The sequence below is a fragment of the Sprattus sprattus genome (assembly GCF_963457725.1).
Source record: "Sprattus sprattus genome assembly, chromosome: 4".
Lineage (NCBI taxonomy): Eukaryota > Metazoa > Chordata > Actinopteri > Clupeiformes > Clupeidae > Sprattus > Sprattus sprattus.
This window is the reverse complement of record NC_137923.1, coordinates 36,134,511-36,153,685: the sequence shown is the minus strand read 5'-3', so window position 1 is coordinate 36,153,685 and position 19,175 is coordinate 36,134,511. Positions and strand designations below refer to the sequence as shown.

At 41.3% G+C, this 19,175-nt stretch overlaps 1 protein-coding gene across 3 annotated transcripts; it reads left to right on the top strand.

Moving 5' to 3' along the window:
- The first annotated feature begins 5,389 nt into the window (after window positions 1-5,389).
- znf706 (zinc finger protein 706) lies at window positions 5,390-10,829 on the top strand. 3 transcript variants are annotated; one of them, XR_013968608.1, is made up of 5 exons: window positions 5,390-5,430; window positions 6,077-6,227; window positions 6,511-6,616; window positions 9,741-9,806; window positions 10,571-10,603. XR_013968608.1 is itself a non-coding variant. In XM_080836594.1 (4 exons), the coding sequence occupies exons 2-3, from the start codon at window positions 6,093-6,095 to the stop codon at window positions 6,604-6,606; spliced, it is 231 nt and encodes a 76-aa protein (XP_080692720.1). In that variant the 5' UTR covers window positions 5,390-5,430; window positions 6,077-6,092; the 3' UTR covers window positions 6,607-6,616; window positions 10,571-10,829. The 3 variants fall into 3 exon arrangements, 2 of the variants coding, with proteins under 2 accessions (XP_080692720.1, XP_080692719.1); XM_080836594.1 differs by lacking the exon at window positions 9,741-9,806 and having other exon boundaries at window positions 10,571-10,829; XM_080836593.1 differs by lacking the exons at window positions 9,741-9,806; window positions 10,571-10,603 and having other exon boundaries at window positions 6,511-7,201.
- The last annotated feature ends 8,346 nt before the right edge of the window (window positions 10,830-19,175 follow it).

Sequence of the window (19,175 nt, the reverse complement as noted above, 5' to 3'; positions counted from 1 at the left end):
AGGGGCAAAACTGAAATGAGTTTAGAATATTCCTACCAGGAGACTCTGTTGTAGGGTCTTTTAATGAATACACAAATGGACTAAAGCTTATATGCTGACGGTTTGGCTGCTATTTGAGAAACTATGGTAACATGGTTAATTTGATTTGACTTGCATCAGGTCATGTATTCAAGGGGTCTCTTACAGCCCTTAGATACACATCAAGGCCCTGTGTACTCTGTGATGCGCCCTATTCATATTGCCCAAGAGTAATCAGGTCCTTTAAGGAAGCAACAATGAACTTATTTGGCAATAAAAAAGCTTTGATTCCCCCTTGTGTCTTTCCTACTGTTCATAAATCAGCACCAAGTGAAACCCACCTAGTGTGCCACTAAGTCTGAGTCAGGAATTCATTTGTTCAGAAACCAGGCCTCGTGTTATGAGGGATGGGACAGGACACGGCATCTATGTAAAGCCAGGTTGAGTTTGGTGGCCATTGTAAATGGTGATGGCGTGGTGAAAGAAAAAACATTTGGCGACTGATAGGATGTCATCTTTTATCTGTCTTTACTGGTAGGATCAAGGCATATGCAAATGTATCTGTCAGCTCTATGGAGCATGGGTGATCCGTCAAACAGACCAGGGAGTGCTCCGCCATCTGTTTATCCAAGGGCTCTGTTCTCCTAATGAACCCCATTGTATGGGGATTAAATGTTTCTGATCAGCTCCTTTAAACAAACCAATTTGTGCCCCCCCTGTCTCTTCAGTTGGGGTGTAAACACAGAGGCTCCTTTGTAAAGGTGGCTTGATGAGCGACACCTTGGGCAAGCAAACACAAGCCTTTGTTTCGAGCATAGCACAGCCATTCAGCAGCCGCAATAAAAAGCAAACCCATGCAGAAGACTGTGGGCCCCTCCCTGACTGGGTCAGATAGTTGTGGCCAGTGGACCACAGGAGCCAGCCTCCCGAGATAACATCTTCACTGACCAAGACCTCAGTAGCCAAAGCCTGCACTTATGGAGTGCCATACAATGAATAAGTGGTTCCTGACACACTTCCCCCGCAAACAATAAAAAGTAAATTGAAAACTTTGCAAGCCCCTAGTAAGCTGGGTTTGTTCTTGTGTCTTCCTTTCCCCAGCAAGAGAAGAAAAATAGTTCACATATTCGCAGTCTGGCAGTATGAGGTCTTATTATCGGTCATTATTTAATGCATTAGACAGACTTGAACAAGTTTAGAAGTTGATGAGGGACCTATCCCTGATGGAAAACTTTAAAGCCTGTGAATCACACAACCCAGTTCTCCATCATTATTCTCCACCTGGACTGTTCAGAGCTCTGCAGTAATGAGTGTAAAATAAATACAGGTGGGGTCCTTCAGCATTGAGCTTTATGGCATTTTCTGAACACAGCCCAGGGATTAGGCCTAATGCAGCTCAACCACAACATTAGGAAAGAGCTTCGCACACAAAGCCCCTGCTTGCTCACACAAACAAGACAGGATGCAGGGGACTGCAGCTGATTTTAATGAAGGCTTATCGGTGGTAAACATTGCAAACATGGTAGGCTCTGGGTATGCTTACTCCCTCTGACGAATTTGCTAGTCAAATTTGTTGTTGCCATCTCAGTCTTCATTCTAATGGCCTGCTGGAATTTGGGTTTTGTAACTCTGACAGTTGTACTAGTCCTACCTATGACAGGTCATGGACAGGCCAGGGCAAGACAAGTAGGGAGAGGCAACACTCTTTTCCATACTTCACAGGATTCCATTGGAGCACTGCAACAACTGTGGGAACGGTGAAAGGTGTGTTACATGCCAAGAATTTCCCAGTGGGGAAAAAAGCATGCTTGTCCTGTCATGACTTGCTGGGGCTGTTTTGGCATACCTGTTTGGCAAGTAGCGGTTAGGTCGAGAGAAGATGAGGGAGACGGGGCAGGAATGTAAAGGACCAGGACTCTGGCTGGTATGTCAGGTCTGGACAATACAATTGGGGGGTCAGAAAGAGGTGGGGTCGAGATGCATCGGCCCCAAACATTTCAATAGACTGCAAAGATAAAGAAGTCTCTCTCACTCACACACACACACAAACAAACACACACAGACACACACACAGACACACACACACACACACACGCACAGACACACACACACACACACACACACACACACACACACACACACACACACACACACACACACACACAGACAAACAGACACAGGCACACAGACAAACAGACACACACACACACACACACGCACCGCACACACACATTTGCTTACACCAAAACACCTGCCATATATTCACACAAACCAGTTCCACAGACCTGTGGGAGCTGTAGAGCGGGTTTGGTGTATGAGAGGGAAAGAGCTCAAAATCAGCGGTACTTGCAGACAGACCTCTGTATGTGTGTGTGTGTGTGTGTGTGTGTGTGTGCTGAGAGTGCACGTCCTCCCCTCAATGGATGGACTGTAATCGACACCAGCAGTATTTGCATTATATTTGCTGTGTTTATCATAATGTTCCTAGCATGTCATTCCATCCTTACATGTTTACCTTTTTGCAAATGCCTGTTCAGACAGCTCAATTAAAACGGATATAGATTAAAAGAGTGATATCCCAAAGAAATGTGTATGTTGTGCAGTGGAGACTGATGTTGTTTTATGCTGATGGATAATGTCAAGAGGAAGTGACAAAGAAGGAAGATGACACTTCCCCCTATGACATTAGAAGGGAATCAACTGAACAATTATTTTAGAATTGATTGTTTTGTGAAGAGAAACAGTAACACGAACACATAACCATCTTAAAATATGATGACATGCCTACCAATTTAGTCAGTTTAATGTGCAACTGAGATGTATTATTTCTGCTTATAAGACAGACAAATATTGGTAAATGTAAGACTGACTAGTCGTGTTTTGTTTCTCAAAGACCAGACAGTTAGATTTCTCAACCCAGTCATTCCAGTGACTGGCACCTGGGAGATTTCCTTTTATAGATCTTAGGGCTGCTCCTCCCCATTAAAGCTGCTGTGAAACTTCAGAAGACAGTTAACACTGTTGGATACAGAGTGCATAGCCCACATAACTGCTGTTTGTGTTGTTGTTTGTGTTGATGTCAATACAACTTAATATCAGATAACAACCTTATTGGTATTACAATTAAAAAAGTGTAAGATTACCAGTTACATGACCTTTTTCCACAGTACAACCATACCTCTCTTTCTGCCCCTCTCTCCCTCTCACCAACAAAGAACTGTAAGGATTCTCTTTCTTTCTTATGAAGTGAAAAGATCTGTAATGTAACACCATGGCACCACTGGGAGCTTTTCTCACAATGATAACATTTCTCTCGTGAATGGCCATCATAAGGTCTATAAACAAAGACAGACATGAGATTTTGAAGCTGTTCCGTATCCGTAAACATTGACACCAGTTTTGAAAGTATGAACCCTTAATTATAGCTATAGATTGGTATATCTGAAACTGAACTACAAGACTACATATCTACTAACTAGTATGTATGGAATACACTCTAAACCAACTCCATTATGATATTATTTTCTTGTACTGTGTGCCTACAAACTCATATGCTTTCTGGTTTGTTTCATGAATTATATAGGCCTATCCCAGCTGAAAACGTTTTTCAAACAAATCCGAATGATACGATCTGTGGGGAGTTGTTATTCTTGCTCTGCTGAAACCCCAGCCCTTTCTGATGACTTCATAGATACATTAACTTTCAGCCATGAGGTTGTGCCGCAGTAAAAGAGCTTGTGGTTGTGTCCTGAGATATTTGTTACGGTGGAGGGCATGACGTGTTCGGGCATTACTCACTCACACGGTAATATGGATTAATCTTTCTCTAAAGTTTAGTGAACACGCACACACACAGAGAGAAATCAAGCACCATTGTATTTCTCCCTCACTTGTGATGTCATGTCGCCATTAACGTCAGGTGATGTGGCAGTCCTAAAATTTTGAATATTCCTTACACCAAGAGTTAATATATTACCAATCAACTACATTGCAAAATAAGGTTTCAAATATGATGTCTTCTATAGCTCTTTTATATTCATTAAAACAACTACGACACCATTGTTTTTCAGACTCTAGGAAGAACCTTGCAGTGCAATCTAATGGTAAGTGACTACAGCCCTGTAAATCTAATACCCAGCTGGTGACTGCGAGGTGTAGACATTAGTCTTATCCATTTATTCTCAACACAACACTGGGCCTGAGTGAAACTTATTGTAGGATTGGACATATATATGCCATACATGAAAAAACACATCATGCATAAACCAAAAATAAATGTTGTCACACTCACCCACACAGACATGCACACAATCTGACACCTCAGTGCATTCTCAAGTTTTGATAATATGCTGCGCCCTAGTGGTGAGTTGGCTGCGTGTCTCACACTGTCCCCATCTGTGCTCTATCCTCACAATTTAGGCTACACATAGAATAATGTCTGTTCAGTCAGACACAGCAAGTCAAACATTTTTCTAAGCAAACACTTCTACACCCAAAAATCACCACTATAAACATTCTTATCTAGTGCTACCCACCAGTGCAGCATTACAAATGCAAAATCTTAAAGCGCTGTTACTTAAATGGCCCATTTTACCTGATGGCCCAATTTGATAGATTGATAGATAGATGGATCCCTTATTAAACCCGAGGGAAATTTAAGGTCATCAAGTAGCTTTTACAACTCATACAACTCACAGACACACATACACATAGAGAGAACATTTTCACAAGGAGTGGGGTGGATACAAGAATGGGTCTGACCCTATGGTACAATATGCATTGATCGTGACAATGTAGATGCCCAGAAGGAATGTATTCTTGTGCTGCTAGTGTGGATAGTGCAAAAATATAGTGTTCTTGTGTGTGTGGGGATAGTGCAAAGAGATAGTGCAGAATATAAGAGGTTAAGTCTGTGCAAGGGGCTAGTATAGCCAGTAAAGGGATGGACAGTGGGTTGGTATAATAAGATGGGGTGGGCAGACTGAGGTAGACTCATGCAGGGAAGACCAAGACCAACATTTATGTCTATTTATGTCTATTTTTCTGGAGAATATTTTAGAAAATATGTCTCACCAAGGGAATATTTTTGTCTCACTATGCATCTTTCCTGATTCAATCATACTGCCGGACGAGAGATATATGGTAAGATTGAAATAAGTTAACCAAAAATAGAAAATAAGGTATAAAAAAATTAACTATAATGAATTCATTCTAGTTAATTAATTAAAAATGTACAATTCATTGACATCCCTTTGGTGTCAATAGTACAGGAAGCAAAAATGTACTCCACGAAATACTTTTCGGACTTTTATTTTGAATCCGTGGGAACACTCCCAGGAAACAATCCCAGCGACGATTTCTTCAGCTGTCACATTTCGCCCAAGAGATTGTCGGCCCTTGCCTACAACAGAGGTAGCTACCGTCTATTTACTCTATTTAACTACTTTTTTGTTGTAAATATTGCCCATCTGGGCCTATCGACTTATACAGCCGCTTTGGGAAAGACCCTTAACCTTAGAAAAAATCGTTGGGTAACGTTAAATGGCTCTGAAAATAACCATATGGTAACGTTAGCGCCAACGTTAGCTGATCCAAGCTCAAAAGCAGGAACAGTTCGACGTGAGGTTAAGATTAGAATATCATCTCAACATGTGTAAATGTAAAGTTGAATACCAGGCTACTCTTCCGTTAATAGTGAGACACAGACATTCTGCTATCAACATGCTGAGGTTTAAAACTTACTTTAGTTATGCTCTTTTTTCCGCCTAGTCAGTGAATTAATTTAAGTAGCTCACTACGCTCCATTCATGTTTCGCACATTTACGGAGAGAGATAATGTTGAGTATCATCTGAATTATGCCCCCTTGTAGGTCCTTAAAAGTAGCATGGAAGCTGGTGTGTGCCTAGATACGGCCTTTAGGTCTTTCGGTGGTCTGTGGTACACTGATGCCAATTAATCATGGATCGTGTTTCAGCAAAACTACGTTGCCAGAGCACTTTGTTCCTTAAAACAAACAGTTAGAAGCTAAAGGCGTATTGTCTATCTTCACTCTTTTAGCAAATAGCAAGCAGTTATGGCCCGCGGACACCAGAAGATCCAGTCCCAGCAAAAGAACGCCAAAAAACAGGCAGACGCAAAGAAAGCTAAGGGACATGACCAGAAGACCGCTGCAATGGCAGCGCTCGTCTACACCTGCGGCGTCTGCAAGGTCCGTCCGAATATAGAGCGGTGTTTTATATCCCACTTAATTAACCCTGAAGGACGGTTGCTATCATTTTTAAGCTATTTTGAATGTATTTATTTGTGTTATGTGATGTTATGGCTCAGAACCTAAATGCATTTGCAAAGTATACACTTCACAATGTAATTGGCTAAGCTATTGAAGTCATTTAAGCCATACAGGTTGAGCTTTGTAAACCACGGCCCTATAGCCCCCCTGTTTTTTTTTGGTGAAAAGTGTCTAATTTCTTTTTTTTATCTTTCCTTCATAGTCGCAAATGCCGGATCCGAAAACATTCAAGCAACACTTTGAAAGCAAGCATCCCAAGTCCACCCTCCCTCCTGAGCTTGTGGATGTGGAGGCGTGAGCTGTCTTAGGTGTGTGTGTGTGCATGTGTGCGTGTATGTGTGCGTGCACTATGTGTGCGCGCTATGTGTGTATGTGCGCTGTGTGTGTATGTGTCTCAGGAAAACCACCGTACTGCAGGCTTGTTTCTCTGACCACCAACACTGGAAGACTCTTTTGACACACTGCTCTTAAAAAGACATCTACCTACAAACATGTAACATATATAATCCTTCATAATTATGTACATGTGTACCTCCTAATAGACCTAGTGTTCTCACAATCAAAGCATGTTTGGAGAGAGTCAGGCATGTTGTGGATTTACCCTCAAGTCCATACAACAGCTGTATACAGGATGATGGGAGCATTGAGTTTTAAGTTTCTTGATAAAGAGCCATTCAACACCGGCATTAGATTGGTGTAGAGTTTCATGCCTTCATTTTTTGTTAAATCAACCTGAGCATTATTGGAATGGCCGTCTAATGCTTTTCAATGATGACACTTCTTTTTTTTCTAGAGCAGAATTTAAAAACTGTAATTGAGATGACCACAAATGTTCAATGCCGTGCTGTTCCTATCCCACCCTTCAACGAAATTTAATAAATGTTAACTTTCTATTTTGTGTGACGGGGTGATATTGCAGAACAGAATTACATTAAATTGTATTTATATAGCAGCAAAACAATACAATTGTCTTAAGGCGCTTACCAGAGCCCAGTGCCTGAACCCCCCCCTTAGAGCAAGCACAATGGCGACAGGGGCGATTAGTTTATCAGGACGAAACCTTAAGGTAAACCACGTCACATAAAGGGGGCCCATCTGTTTGAGGCCGGCCAGGTAGAGTTGGAAAGGGGTAAGGGGGGGCAGGAGGGGAAACAAGTGGTAAATGTACATAATACACACAAACATCATATGGTAGATACATGATACAATGATACGTACAAAACAGCTTAGTGGGCATTACTACTACTGTGTAAGTAGAGTAAGAGCAGGACAACATGTCGATAGTGGCAGTTATATACATTGCATTGCTAGCATAGACTATGGGGTAGAATATGTTTATGACAGTATGTTGGGGATGGTTGCATAGGCAGAGGGTTTCTACAAGTAGTAGATTGGGTGGAGGGACTACAGCAGCATCCCACAGCAAAGATAGTCTTGACTACGAGGGATAAAAAAAAACTAATTAGTCTGTGGCTGTCAATATGCATTGATGTACTGATGGATATGGTGAACAATGAACAACATTCATCAGCATTTGCGAGCAAAGGCCATGCTAGTAGACATCAATTTGATGAACAGATTAAGAGATTAATTTAGGTAAGCAATTAACAGTAGGTAATGTGGCCACTTTATCAGTATCAATATTAGCATTTGCAATAAGATATAGAAGGAGAGAAAGAGCCACGTGTATGGGATTTTATTTGTTTAGTTTGATGAGATATGTTTAGTTATGGGTGGATTTTAGTTAGGATAGCAAGGGTGGCAAAGTACACATCAGTGCCCCACAGGCCACAACACGCGTCATATGCTGTACCAGGGATCAGTAAAGGTCCTCCTTCACAGTAAAACATGCACTCTATTCATGGGCCTATAGAGATGCAAGAACGAAACATGTTTGGCGAGGTTTGTGGCCAGTGCTTTGCAGGGATAGTGCAGGCAGGAGTCAATCTCTGGATCCATGTGTACACACCCAATATAACAAGGAAGACGGGAGACGTGAGGCGAAGTGCTAGGTTGAGAGTGAGCGCTGAAACAAATGCTGCAGGTAGGCTGGAAATAAGTTACCTGGCAGAGTTTGATGTTAGACTTAGAGGCGTTACCAATTTCGTCACGCTCCCGAACTTCCGTTTAGAACAGACCTGGGCAAAGTGCGGCCCGTTGGCTGTCCCTGACTGGCCCGCGGAGGTCAATGGTAAATTAGGAATCAAACGTTAAACGATAAAAAATGATCACTATTCTTTGTATACTTTTACTATTGCATTGCAAACTTGCTCTCGTGTGTGTGTGTGCCATGTGTATTGGTCGTCTGGGCACACCTTTAATACTGCAAAAACATGCTAATTTGTCATGCTGAATTGAGTTTAGCCTATTGTTCCGGCCCTCCACAACAGTCCCACTATCTCATATGGCCCTTTGGGGAAATGAGTTGCCCACCCCTGGTTTAGAACATCATATATTGCTCAGTATATTTTCGGGCTTTATTTGTAGACGGGTGTCTCACAGAAAAGAGGCGGGTGCCCTAAACCTATATTGCATGTTTTTTTTTTTAAATATGTATGAAGTTATTTATTTGAATGAAAACGAGTCTGACGTTCATTTCCTATTTCCGTCAGGGCATCACAAAGTTTGCCGTATCACACCCTTCATTAAGGGTGCCCTCCACAACATTGAGTGTGACGGAGTAGGGAGAGTCTGTTTTTTTGGTCGAATGGTTAAAAAAAAAAAAAAAAAATTACCTCCTTTGTCCTATGAGAATACGACTGTACTTACGCGTAAGCCTACGTTAATGCGTGTTATTGACCTGGGTCAATTCACTCAGCTAGGAACCTTCCTAAGCTAAAAAAGAGAAAAAAAGGGCTATCCTACTGCAGCCATGGGTTCCCAACTGAGTAAATGACCCGGAAGAGTCTAGGAGGCAGCCATGATGTGGAGATGTGAGCTGGTCGAATTCTCTATATGCTTACGAAAGATGCTTCACTTGTTCTTTTATTATCTCATTTAGCACAGGGTACACTGGGCAAGGAAAGGATAATACCGTCCCCCTTGTGGCAGCCACGTTTAAAAACTCACGCCAATAAAATCCGCTGTCGCATTATTACGTAGCCTAGTGTAAATGCAGTTGTATTGTCATAGGGTTCAAATACACATACGCATTTTTTAAAAACGGGACGCGAGCAAATGCATTGATTCCTATGGTACGGCGCGCTTTGTGTGTGCGCCTCTTCTCCACCACGCGTTGCGTCTTTGTAGCGTTTTTTAGGTGCGCTTAAAAGTTGAACCATTCTCAACTTTCCAGCGCAAGGCAGGGAAGCGCACCGCTTCTGTTTTGGCCGCCGCACTTTGCCAAGGCGTTACTGAAGCGTTTCTGCCTGAAAAAAGACGCGTATGTGTATCTGAGCCCTTATGAATTCTCCTTTTCTTCCATTTTTGCAGGGGGTTCCAGCCCGGTACACAGAACTACATATGGCACATCCTGGATGGCTAATGGGGAAGACACAGGTGTTTATCTGTCCTCCACATTACCATATGCTATCAAAATTAATTTGAGGATGGTACCAAAACTAGTTGCCTATAAAAACATACCTCAAAAAGTGCCAAATTATTGCATAGTGTTATTTTATTGACACTTTCCATCGAGGTCAGGGGAAAGTGTTCAGGAAAGGTTTTTTTTTTCACACGGGGATAGTGTGTGTTATACATTTAAAAGATGTTCTGTACTCATACACAATAAAGAATCAGAAACAATTGTTTTGTAATATGGACAACAAAAACAAGTATTGGAACACAAACTTATATTTACTTATATAAACTTATATATTTACCTCATCAACATTTAAAAAGAAAACCCTAGGAGACCAAGTATTGTGGTTCTTCTATTTTTGGTTTTGTCTTACAAGAAAGAGGATGGGTGAATGCAATATCTAAGCTAGAATTCTATTTTAGTACTCAACAAGAACATTTATTTCTATGCATTCTTCCTTTTGGAGACACTGCAGAACACTGGTCAGGGTGAACTTCCTGCTTGATGGTGGTTTGTAGAGTGGCAAATGACTAGGCACCAAAGCTTCCAGTCCTTCATTGAATGACTGAGGTCTGTAGTGACAGTTCTTCTGAATTCAGCACTTACCTGAACATACAGATTACAGTACAGCACAAAAAAGGGAATGGTTGGGGGGGGGGGGGGGGAATCACTTAATCTAGCAAATATAATCCATGCTGTACTCCGTTGACAATGGTTACTTGTCTCTCCCTAAACAATGCAGGTCATCTGTCTGTGACCACAACAATTATTGACAGAACTGTGTCGGGAGGCAGCTCAACCTTCCCTACACGCTCGCAATGCTCAACGCCTGCTTGCTGGTCAAGATTCATTTTGAGACTTTCGAGGCGGGGACAGTCGCTGATGTCTCCTCTGATTGGTGAATTTGAATACTGACCATGACTGTTGATTGGCTGTTTGGTTTGATCACTGACATGCATGCTCATTCCACACTCCACTCCAGTTGGTGGCAGTAATGCACTCTAGCTGTCATTGAAAACATTGTAACTATGTAAAATCAAAATTTTATCAACGTTAATTGAATTGAATCAAGGGCAACTTTGGTGTTGATTCATCATCACTATTATTAAAGTGTAAGTGTACCCTTTTTTATGTGTTGTTTTTTCCTGGGGAGCTGCCTGTCAGGCTATGGAATAGATTACAGGGATACACTGTACCTACAGCCTAGATTCTATGTAGAAGCATAAATCGTCCTTAAGGCCCCAAGTATGCTTCTGTGCACATGATTTTGTACAATTCGGACAAGGATGTGGGCATGGGTGTCTCCAAAGTATACTAGATTTGTTGTTGCGGACACAACTCTCAGCGCACAAGCTCAATCGCAGTGTTGCATGTCTACATTGTGTGAATCTACAGCAGACATTTTTCGTCTTAAGTTGTGTCCATTTGTCTTTACTTGTCTCCGTTAACTATATTGTTTTTAATAATATAAAAATTAACTGAAAGCACCTGTGCAAATTATAAATGCAAAACAAGCATTTTTAAATGTATAAATATTTTGTCCCTCCTCTGCCTCACGGTGGTTTTGTCCACTGCCTGCTATCCCAGATCCCACCCCCACACACCTTCGCCTGGTACAAGCATCTGTGGCTCGGTGCTGACCTCCAATGATTAGCAACTTTACAAATGTTCGCTTTACTTCTAGCACTCAGTAGCACTCAAAACTTAATTTATATTTGCAACCAGGGTTGCATCTTGTGTGCACCGTTACCTTGCAATCGCAGGTGAATCTTGTGCGTCATATTGTCGCCATATTGAAAGTTTGATTATCTAAGTGAAATTAAATGAAAGTTTAATTATCTAAGTTGTCATGTATTTGGTGGCATAATTGTCCATAACTTGTTATGAGAAACACTACAATACATTTAGTTGATTTAGTTGGGTTATTCATTGAAGTTGAAACATATTCTTCTGCTTTTAAAACTGAGCTTTATGTTTTTGTAGAGCTACTGAAGAAGACTCGGAGATTACAGAGATGCAATGACTTTATAATGTATTTAAGACATTTGAACTTGCCATCCTCTAAGTTATTACCTAACAATAATCTACAGACATCCCAAGTCTCCCGGAAATTGTTGCGATATTGATAACGACTCCCTGATGCCCGCAAATTACTTAAAATCTCCCGGAATCTAGAGAGAGCAAGCAAGACAGCGCACACGAGACAGACGTGCTCCAAACCGCGTTAGCATCTGTGTAGCTGCGCACGACAGAGAGGGAGAGGGACCTAGAGACTGTGCGTGTGTGAGGCAGTGCGTGTGCGAGGCAGTGCGTGTGTGCCTCAGTAACATCCTGATTGGCCTGTTTCGGTAAGTCAACCAATCAATTTTCAGTGTGGGCGGGCATTTATCTCTTCTCCTGAACCGAATGAATCAGTACAGTGTATCATGGAACAGGGGCACCATGGCACAGGGAGAGTGCCCCCAAAAAAAGAAAATATAAGACATTTTACAACAAACTATACAAAGGTGTTAGCCTGACGATGTCATACTCATAATTCTAGTCAGAATATGAGTCTGATACTGCTCCATTGGGCTGTGATTATGGGGCGTGTTTTAAACGAAATACCTATTTGCTCAATTGGACATACCTAGAACCAGTCAGAGCAACGTAGTATGACCAACGGGGCCAGCTTATACATTAAACTTTTACTGGATCCCGTTGGAAGGACGGCTAAAAACATCTTTTCGATTGACAAATACCTTGATAGCGTGTCTCTATTGACTTGACTCCCCAAATTTTAGCTCTCCAGCGGCAGCCATGCATAGGCGGAGATCCCGGGGGGGACACCCAACAAAATTGGAAAAAAATAAAAAATAAAATAGTAATATGAAACAAACGCATGTTCATGTTACAAGCGGTGCTTATTATAAACGAAAAATAATGTAAATTTTAAGTGTTGAAAATTCATGATCCCCCTATTCCTCAAAGAGGTTCGGTTCACATGCTGTTTCCAAAGGGCGGGGCTACAGATCACAGCCTCACCTCCGTGCTTTTTCGATGTTTTATTTCAGACCAACAAGACTGAATAGGTTCTACGCATGTGCACGTTTGTGGTTCAATTCTACTGACTTCCTGGGATTTAAACAAATAAAATAATAATAAATACGAGAATATGTCTACATTCATTGTTTCCATCAGGTCCGCTTCACCTGCCCTCTCTCACCTGCTCTCTCTCTCTGACAGCCGGTCAGTCATTTCCCTACGTTCACTGGATAAAGGCATTTCCCATGAGGCTTTGCTCCGACCATCCTTCATTCATTTTTGAACAAAAAAAACTAATTATATCGCTGGCCAATTTATATTTTTGGTCATCAAAGTTATGGAAAGTCTGAATAAAAAGAATTAGATCAAGGTAGGAGGCTAAGCAAAAATCAGTAGGCCGGATTAATGATAGCGAGTTTATCACACCATAAGTGAGATGTTGTGAGATAACAAGTGCAATATATATTGGTTGGACCACCACTTTTCATACCAACGGATTTCTTGGAGATTATCACAGGAACTTGACCCGATTTTATTAGTTTTAACTCAATGGACGGCTCATGGACTCCACACGGCTGCGCAGGGCACTAGAGAAGACGTTAATTTGCATGCAGCTGAATTCTTCCTTGAAGAGCCTTGGTTTGCGTTTAAACTTTCAACATTATTTGTCTGTGAGTAGATATTGTGTGTTAGGACATGTATTGCCGTTTAGAGAATTTAAAACTGACGTCGAATTTCTGTTTGTCACTGTTATTAGAGAATTCGGTATTTAGCAGATAAGTTATGCTAGCTCTTGTGACAACAATTTTTTTCATGTCCCCCCCCCCCCCCCCCCTGAATTACTCTCTGAAATGTTCCCATGTATTGTCCCCCCCTGCAATGAAATGGGATCTCGCCCCTGCAGCCATGTTTGTTGAATACGAACTCAACCCAAGCGTTGGTGACTTAGTTGATAACGTTACGGTTGATCATCTGTCCATCATTGTATAAAGCCCGCCCTGACAATTTGATTGGTCTGGCAGAATCCTGCCTTCTGATAATTTCTTTCCAACGGAGTAGAGCCAGACCGAACTTCCCAACCTCAAATTTTGTGGGCGGGGCTAAGTTCGGGCTGGCATCCAGGCTACAAAGGTGTACCCCTGTCTTATAAAAGTAAATCACAATGACAGTCTTGCACGCTGTACTATCTGTAACAGTGATTTCAGCATTGCCCATGGGTTAAATTACTGTAAAAGACAAGTTTCATTTCATGTTCATATTATTCATGCCGGCTAGTTGCCAGGGCTACATGAAAACAACAAGCTCCTTAAACTTATTTAAAGTTGCAATGGAATACAAATAAAAGCAGCTAACATAAATAGGATAGTATTAGCAGCATATAATAAATAGTAAAAGTAATCTACATATTTAAACATAATTAACAAAGAATTGCATAGGGCTTTAGCCTATAGAATGATATTATGCTTTTATAACTTTTAAGGACCACAACAGAAATACGTAGGCCTAGGGGGGAATACCTCCCTGAAATGACTTTTTGCAGGTTGGGATAAGGGTTTCCTCTATATACATTAAATACAAGTACAACAGGACTTTGCTGGCATCCTTTGTGTTCCCTCAGGAATTCATCTTGAGATGTTCTTATATTGAAGTCTTGTAGAATTGTTAAGACTTTCCCCTGTAAAGTTTCGACTAACAAGCTCTGCCTCTAGCCGATCGGAGATTTGCCAATGAGACTGGGCATGCCAATCGAAACGTAACAAAGCGTTTATTCAAACGGAAACGGCGTTGTCTTGAACACCCTGTTGTGTTATACAAGTGTAGCTGAGAAGCCCATTCTTTCTTTTTCGAGGATTTTTTGGATCCTGATGAAATTGATTTAAGTAGGCCTGCGTTTGTATTCAATTCTTTATTTGTATCTTGGTTTTGTAAAGGACTTTCGAAGGGATCCATTGTACAGTGCCACTGTGGGGTTTATATCCAAGTCGATGCTGGTTGGGTAACTCCTCTGTCACACCCACCAAACAAGAGAAAACTTGGGCTTGTTTCACACCGTTTCAGGTTGTTCATTATATAGCAAAACGCTGCACACCATTTTCAGGTTGAACATGCCCCAGGTGGGGAGTATAAACCTTTGGCAAGAACAGCCTTGATTAGCTGATAGCGCTAAAGTAAAATGAGCCACTCATGTTCCTGTTTGTTTAACTGGCAGTACGTGGTGTTCCTTGCATTATGGTCACTGTCTGGCATTTCCCTGTTGTCACTGTCAGCCAGCCAGCTGGGTATGTTCTAGTTCCTGGTGAGGTGGAGAGTCCTGTCAGAGTTGATTCCCTATGGTGGGCATTATGGGCCTTCATTTCATTTACGGGCAATGAGCAAAATCACGTATGAACTAAAGCTATCGTGTTGTGTGTGGGAGCATTGCGCTGACCAAGCCTTTGTATTGCGTAGGATCTTGTTCATGCCTTAAATTAGCCAAATAATGTGTGAAGTTATTACATTTAGTTCATGTGCTACATGACTAAACTCGTTGCTCGATGCCTTGCTCGAAGCCAGTTGTCCATCAATGAAACTAGGAGCCCCATGTCTGCATGAAATTCCTCTTCTCTCACCTGGCACATACTCTTCCTTCCTCCTCATTTGACTATACTCATAAATGTCATGTCATGAATCTGAGACAACAGGAAAATGTCAAGTTTCATTTTAAATGTTAAGTAGTCTCAGAGGGGAGTCATAAGTGACAATTCCATTGATGCTCAGTAGTTCAGTGAGAAAACAGGTTCCACACATTCAGATTGGGTTTACAGTTCAATAAGAGAGATGGCAAACTCAGACAAGAGCTTGAGAAGTAGTCCGACTGGTTTGACAAAGATGAGGATCGAGAAGGAAAGAAAGGACATAGAACAGACATGGAGATGGGAAAAGTGAATGAAATCAGCTCCAGGCTCTCTTGGTTCAGGCTCTCACAAGAGTATTTTAAAAATTCCTTTAAACAAAGTCATGATGACACAACAGAGTGACAATTACTTAAAATATTTGGAAATGAAGTCATTATCATGAATAAATATAAGGGGTAAACACACACACACACATACAGCTCCGGAAAAAATGAAGAGACCACTTCAAAATGATCAGTCTCTCTGGTTTTACTTTGTTTTAGTTAAGTAATAGTGGTCTCTTATTTTTTTGGAGCTGTATATAAATACATACACATAATACACAAGATACTTCTGGTATAGCAAATGCACCATTAAGCTCATTTTAAGATGTTTACTTTTCCTGTTGACATGCATAAGAATACTTTTTGGGGAATACAGAGCAGCACCATGTGTTTTAATATTAATTACATAATAAACTTTGGTTAATATATTTGCTTTCTGTAGGACAGAACACGACACTCCCAAGATCCACAACTGACAGGACAAGCCAGTTTATTCTCTTGTCAGTTGAGATTGACAGATAACCTTGTTCCCACTCACCTCCATTTTTTCACAGAATCTCTGGTTCCCATCATAGGCTTCTCACAGCCAAATGCTTCATCAGGCGTGGCAGTGGGGGGGTGGAGGGGGGAAACCCAGTTGGGCCAGACTGTTAATCTGCACTTTAGAGAGGAGTCATTTTAAGCGCTCACACAGTCTTTTATGAATGACTGCTAGGAATGCTCAAACAGTGACAAGACATAGCATTTGTTCCTGTATGTGTATTTATGTTTTGGAGATGAGCATGGCTATGCATTCCAATGACAGCTCTGGAATTAACAGCTGTGTGAAATGAATTGCTTTAGCCTGTACCACTGAGGTCCAATGAGAGCACACGTGACCAAGTGTTAAAAAAATGGAGCACTTTTTCCCCATGGTAACAGGCTGAAAGATAATAGAATAGTGCTTTTATTAGACATTCTCTGTCCTGTGCTCTACTTTGAGTGCCTTGCCTGAGGAGCACTCCAGCGTTGTAGATTACAATATCCTTGCAAATTTATCTCTTCTTCATCATTAATAATCTGACCATTAGGGACACATGGATGGAAACACTTGTGACACAGGTACAAAGAGGGTTTCACTATCAATTACTACTTGTAAGCTCAAAGGATGTCTTGTGCTGGGAAATCTATGACTCAGGCACAACATATCTCATGTTTGCTTGTTGTGAAAGATAGATGCATGTCGTTTCTGCCCATCCTGTAATCTTCATGCATCACAATCCAACTATTGAACTGATGCCCACCTCTTTACCTTTAAATAAAACAGTACATCTATGACAGGATAGAAGCATCAATCCCACCCACAGGGGTTATGTGTAATACTATGGTGTTGTTTAAAGTAAGTCAAAGAAAGCATTAATGCAAATAAATAATAAATGATCAGTGATAGGAGTAGTAGTATTCCTCAACACTCAACCATAAAATTACCCCCATTGGGACTAGTTTCAAGAATAAATAAGGGCACATTTCTAGGGGGTATACTGAAAATACAGTGCAGTATTATTTTATTTTTTTTACATTTTTGTCATGTTGCAGCCTTAAGCTTAATTGCTCAGATTAATGTTCCCTTATCAATCTATACTTTCATAATAATACATTTAAAAATATGCATTCAGGGTAGAGAAATACATTTTTTTGCAAATGTGTTAAAAAGGAAAACCTGAAATATCTCATTGACACATAATTACTCAGACCCTATGCTATGACACTTGAAATGTAGCTCAGTTACATCGCATTTCCATTCTACACCTTGACTGAAGTCCACCTGTGATCAATTTTATTGATTGGACATGATTTAGAAAGGCACATACCTGTGTCTCATAGCTGATAATGTATAGACCATGAGGTCAAAGAAACTGGAGAAACCATCACTGCAACACTCCCTTGATCATGGCCTTGTGGCAGAAGCCTATCCTCAGTAATAAAAAGACACAGGAAAACCTGTTCATCACCACATGTCACCGCTCATCACCTGCCCAGTACCATCCCAACAGTGAAGTATGCTGGTGGCAGCATGCTGTGGGGGTGTTTTTCAGCAGCAGGGACTGGGCAACCAGTTGGGGTTTAGGGAAAGCTGAACGGAACAGACAGACTTTACAGCACACACAATCGACCACGCTATATCACACGTATGTGCTGCCTTTAGCCATGGGAAACACCAAAACGACATCAAAGAACAAGCAGTGACAATGGCGACTGTTATGTCGCCTCACATTGCCTGTGTCGAGGACAAAAAGACTACAGCCAACAATCAACTATAGCATTTACGTTCTGTGGTTGTGTGAGAGGAAATAACTCTTTATACCAAACTATAAACAAATCAGTGTTTGCTATCCATTTTCACATCACTCTCCTTCACCAAAGACGGTTTCGTAATATAACTATTTCTAATCGTGAATATGTCTTTTAAGAAGTTGCAAATGGAAATGGCATTGTCAGCTCTGTTTCAAATTAAGTCAACTCTACAAGATGCTTACTTTATGACTAAAAACAGTAAATGTATACGTTTCAGGAGATTGTATATTTTTGCTAGTAAGTCTCTCTTAAGGTGGTGAGTACGGAGGTTTACCTGAAGTTCAACATTACTACAGTGAAATAAACATGTTTGTGCTAACTAAACAATAACGCATATTTAGAACATTCTGACCCACACCTGCCCTTTGTGGTAGTGTGATCCACTATATGCCCAACGTGGAACGTGGGGTAGTGAGGGAGGCGCCGAAACAGATCATTAGTGTTGTTGGTGGTGTTAGATTCTGGTGTATTTCTCATGTACAGATCTTAAAGTGTAAGTTTGGCCCCGAATTCCTGTAAGGTTAATAGGTTACCATAAGTGTACCACATCATATGGTTCTCTATGATAAACAGCTCCAGTGTCCATAAGATGTCTGCTTAGGCCCCTCTGTGTGTGTGCTGTGTGGCATTCCTCAAAGGCGCCCATTCTATCAGGCCCAAGGGCAAGGGCATCGATGAGCTCATGAGACTGTTTACGTGTTCATATGTGTGTGTGTAATCCTTTGGTAGAGATGTTATACATTCTATTTGGCTTACGTAATTATACTGGTTAAATTGGGCTGCGCGATAGACTCAGGTCGATCAGAGCAAGAATCACGAGAGACGACACCATCTCCTCTCCAGGACGGATCCACGCAGGCTGCGTGTGCCCTGGAAGAACTCTGCTCCACCGGTACTTTAGATACTTAGACTCAGAAAAGTACTTAGTGATATTTCTTGTCTGCTACAATAAATATCTTTGGCTCTGATCCGAACTGCTTCAAGCTCCTTGATTGAGACTTCATTCTACAACCACCAAGACCACCTTTTGTGATTAAGGGTAGTAGCCTAA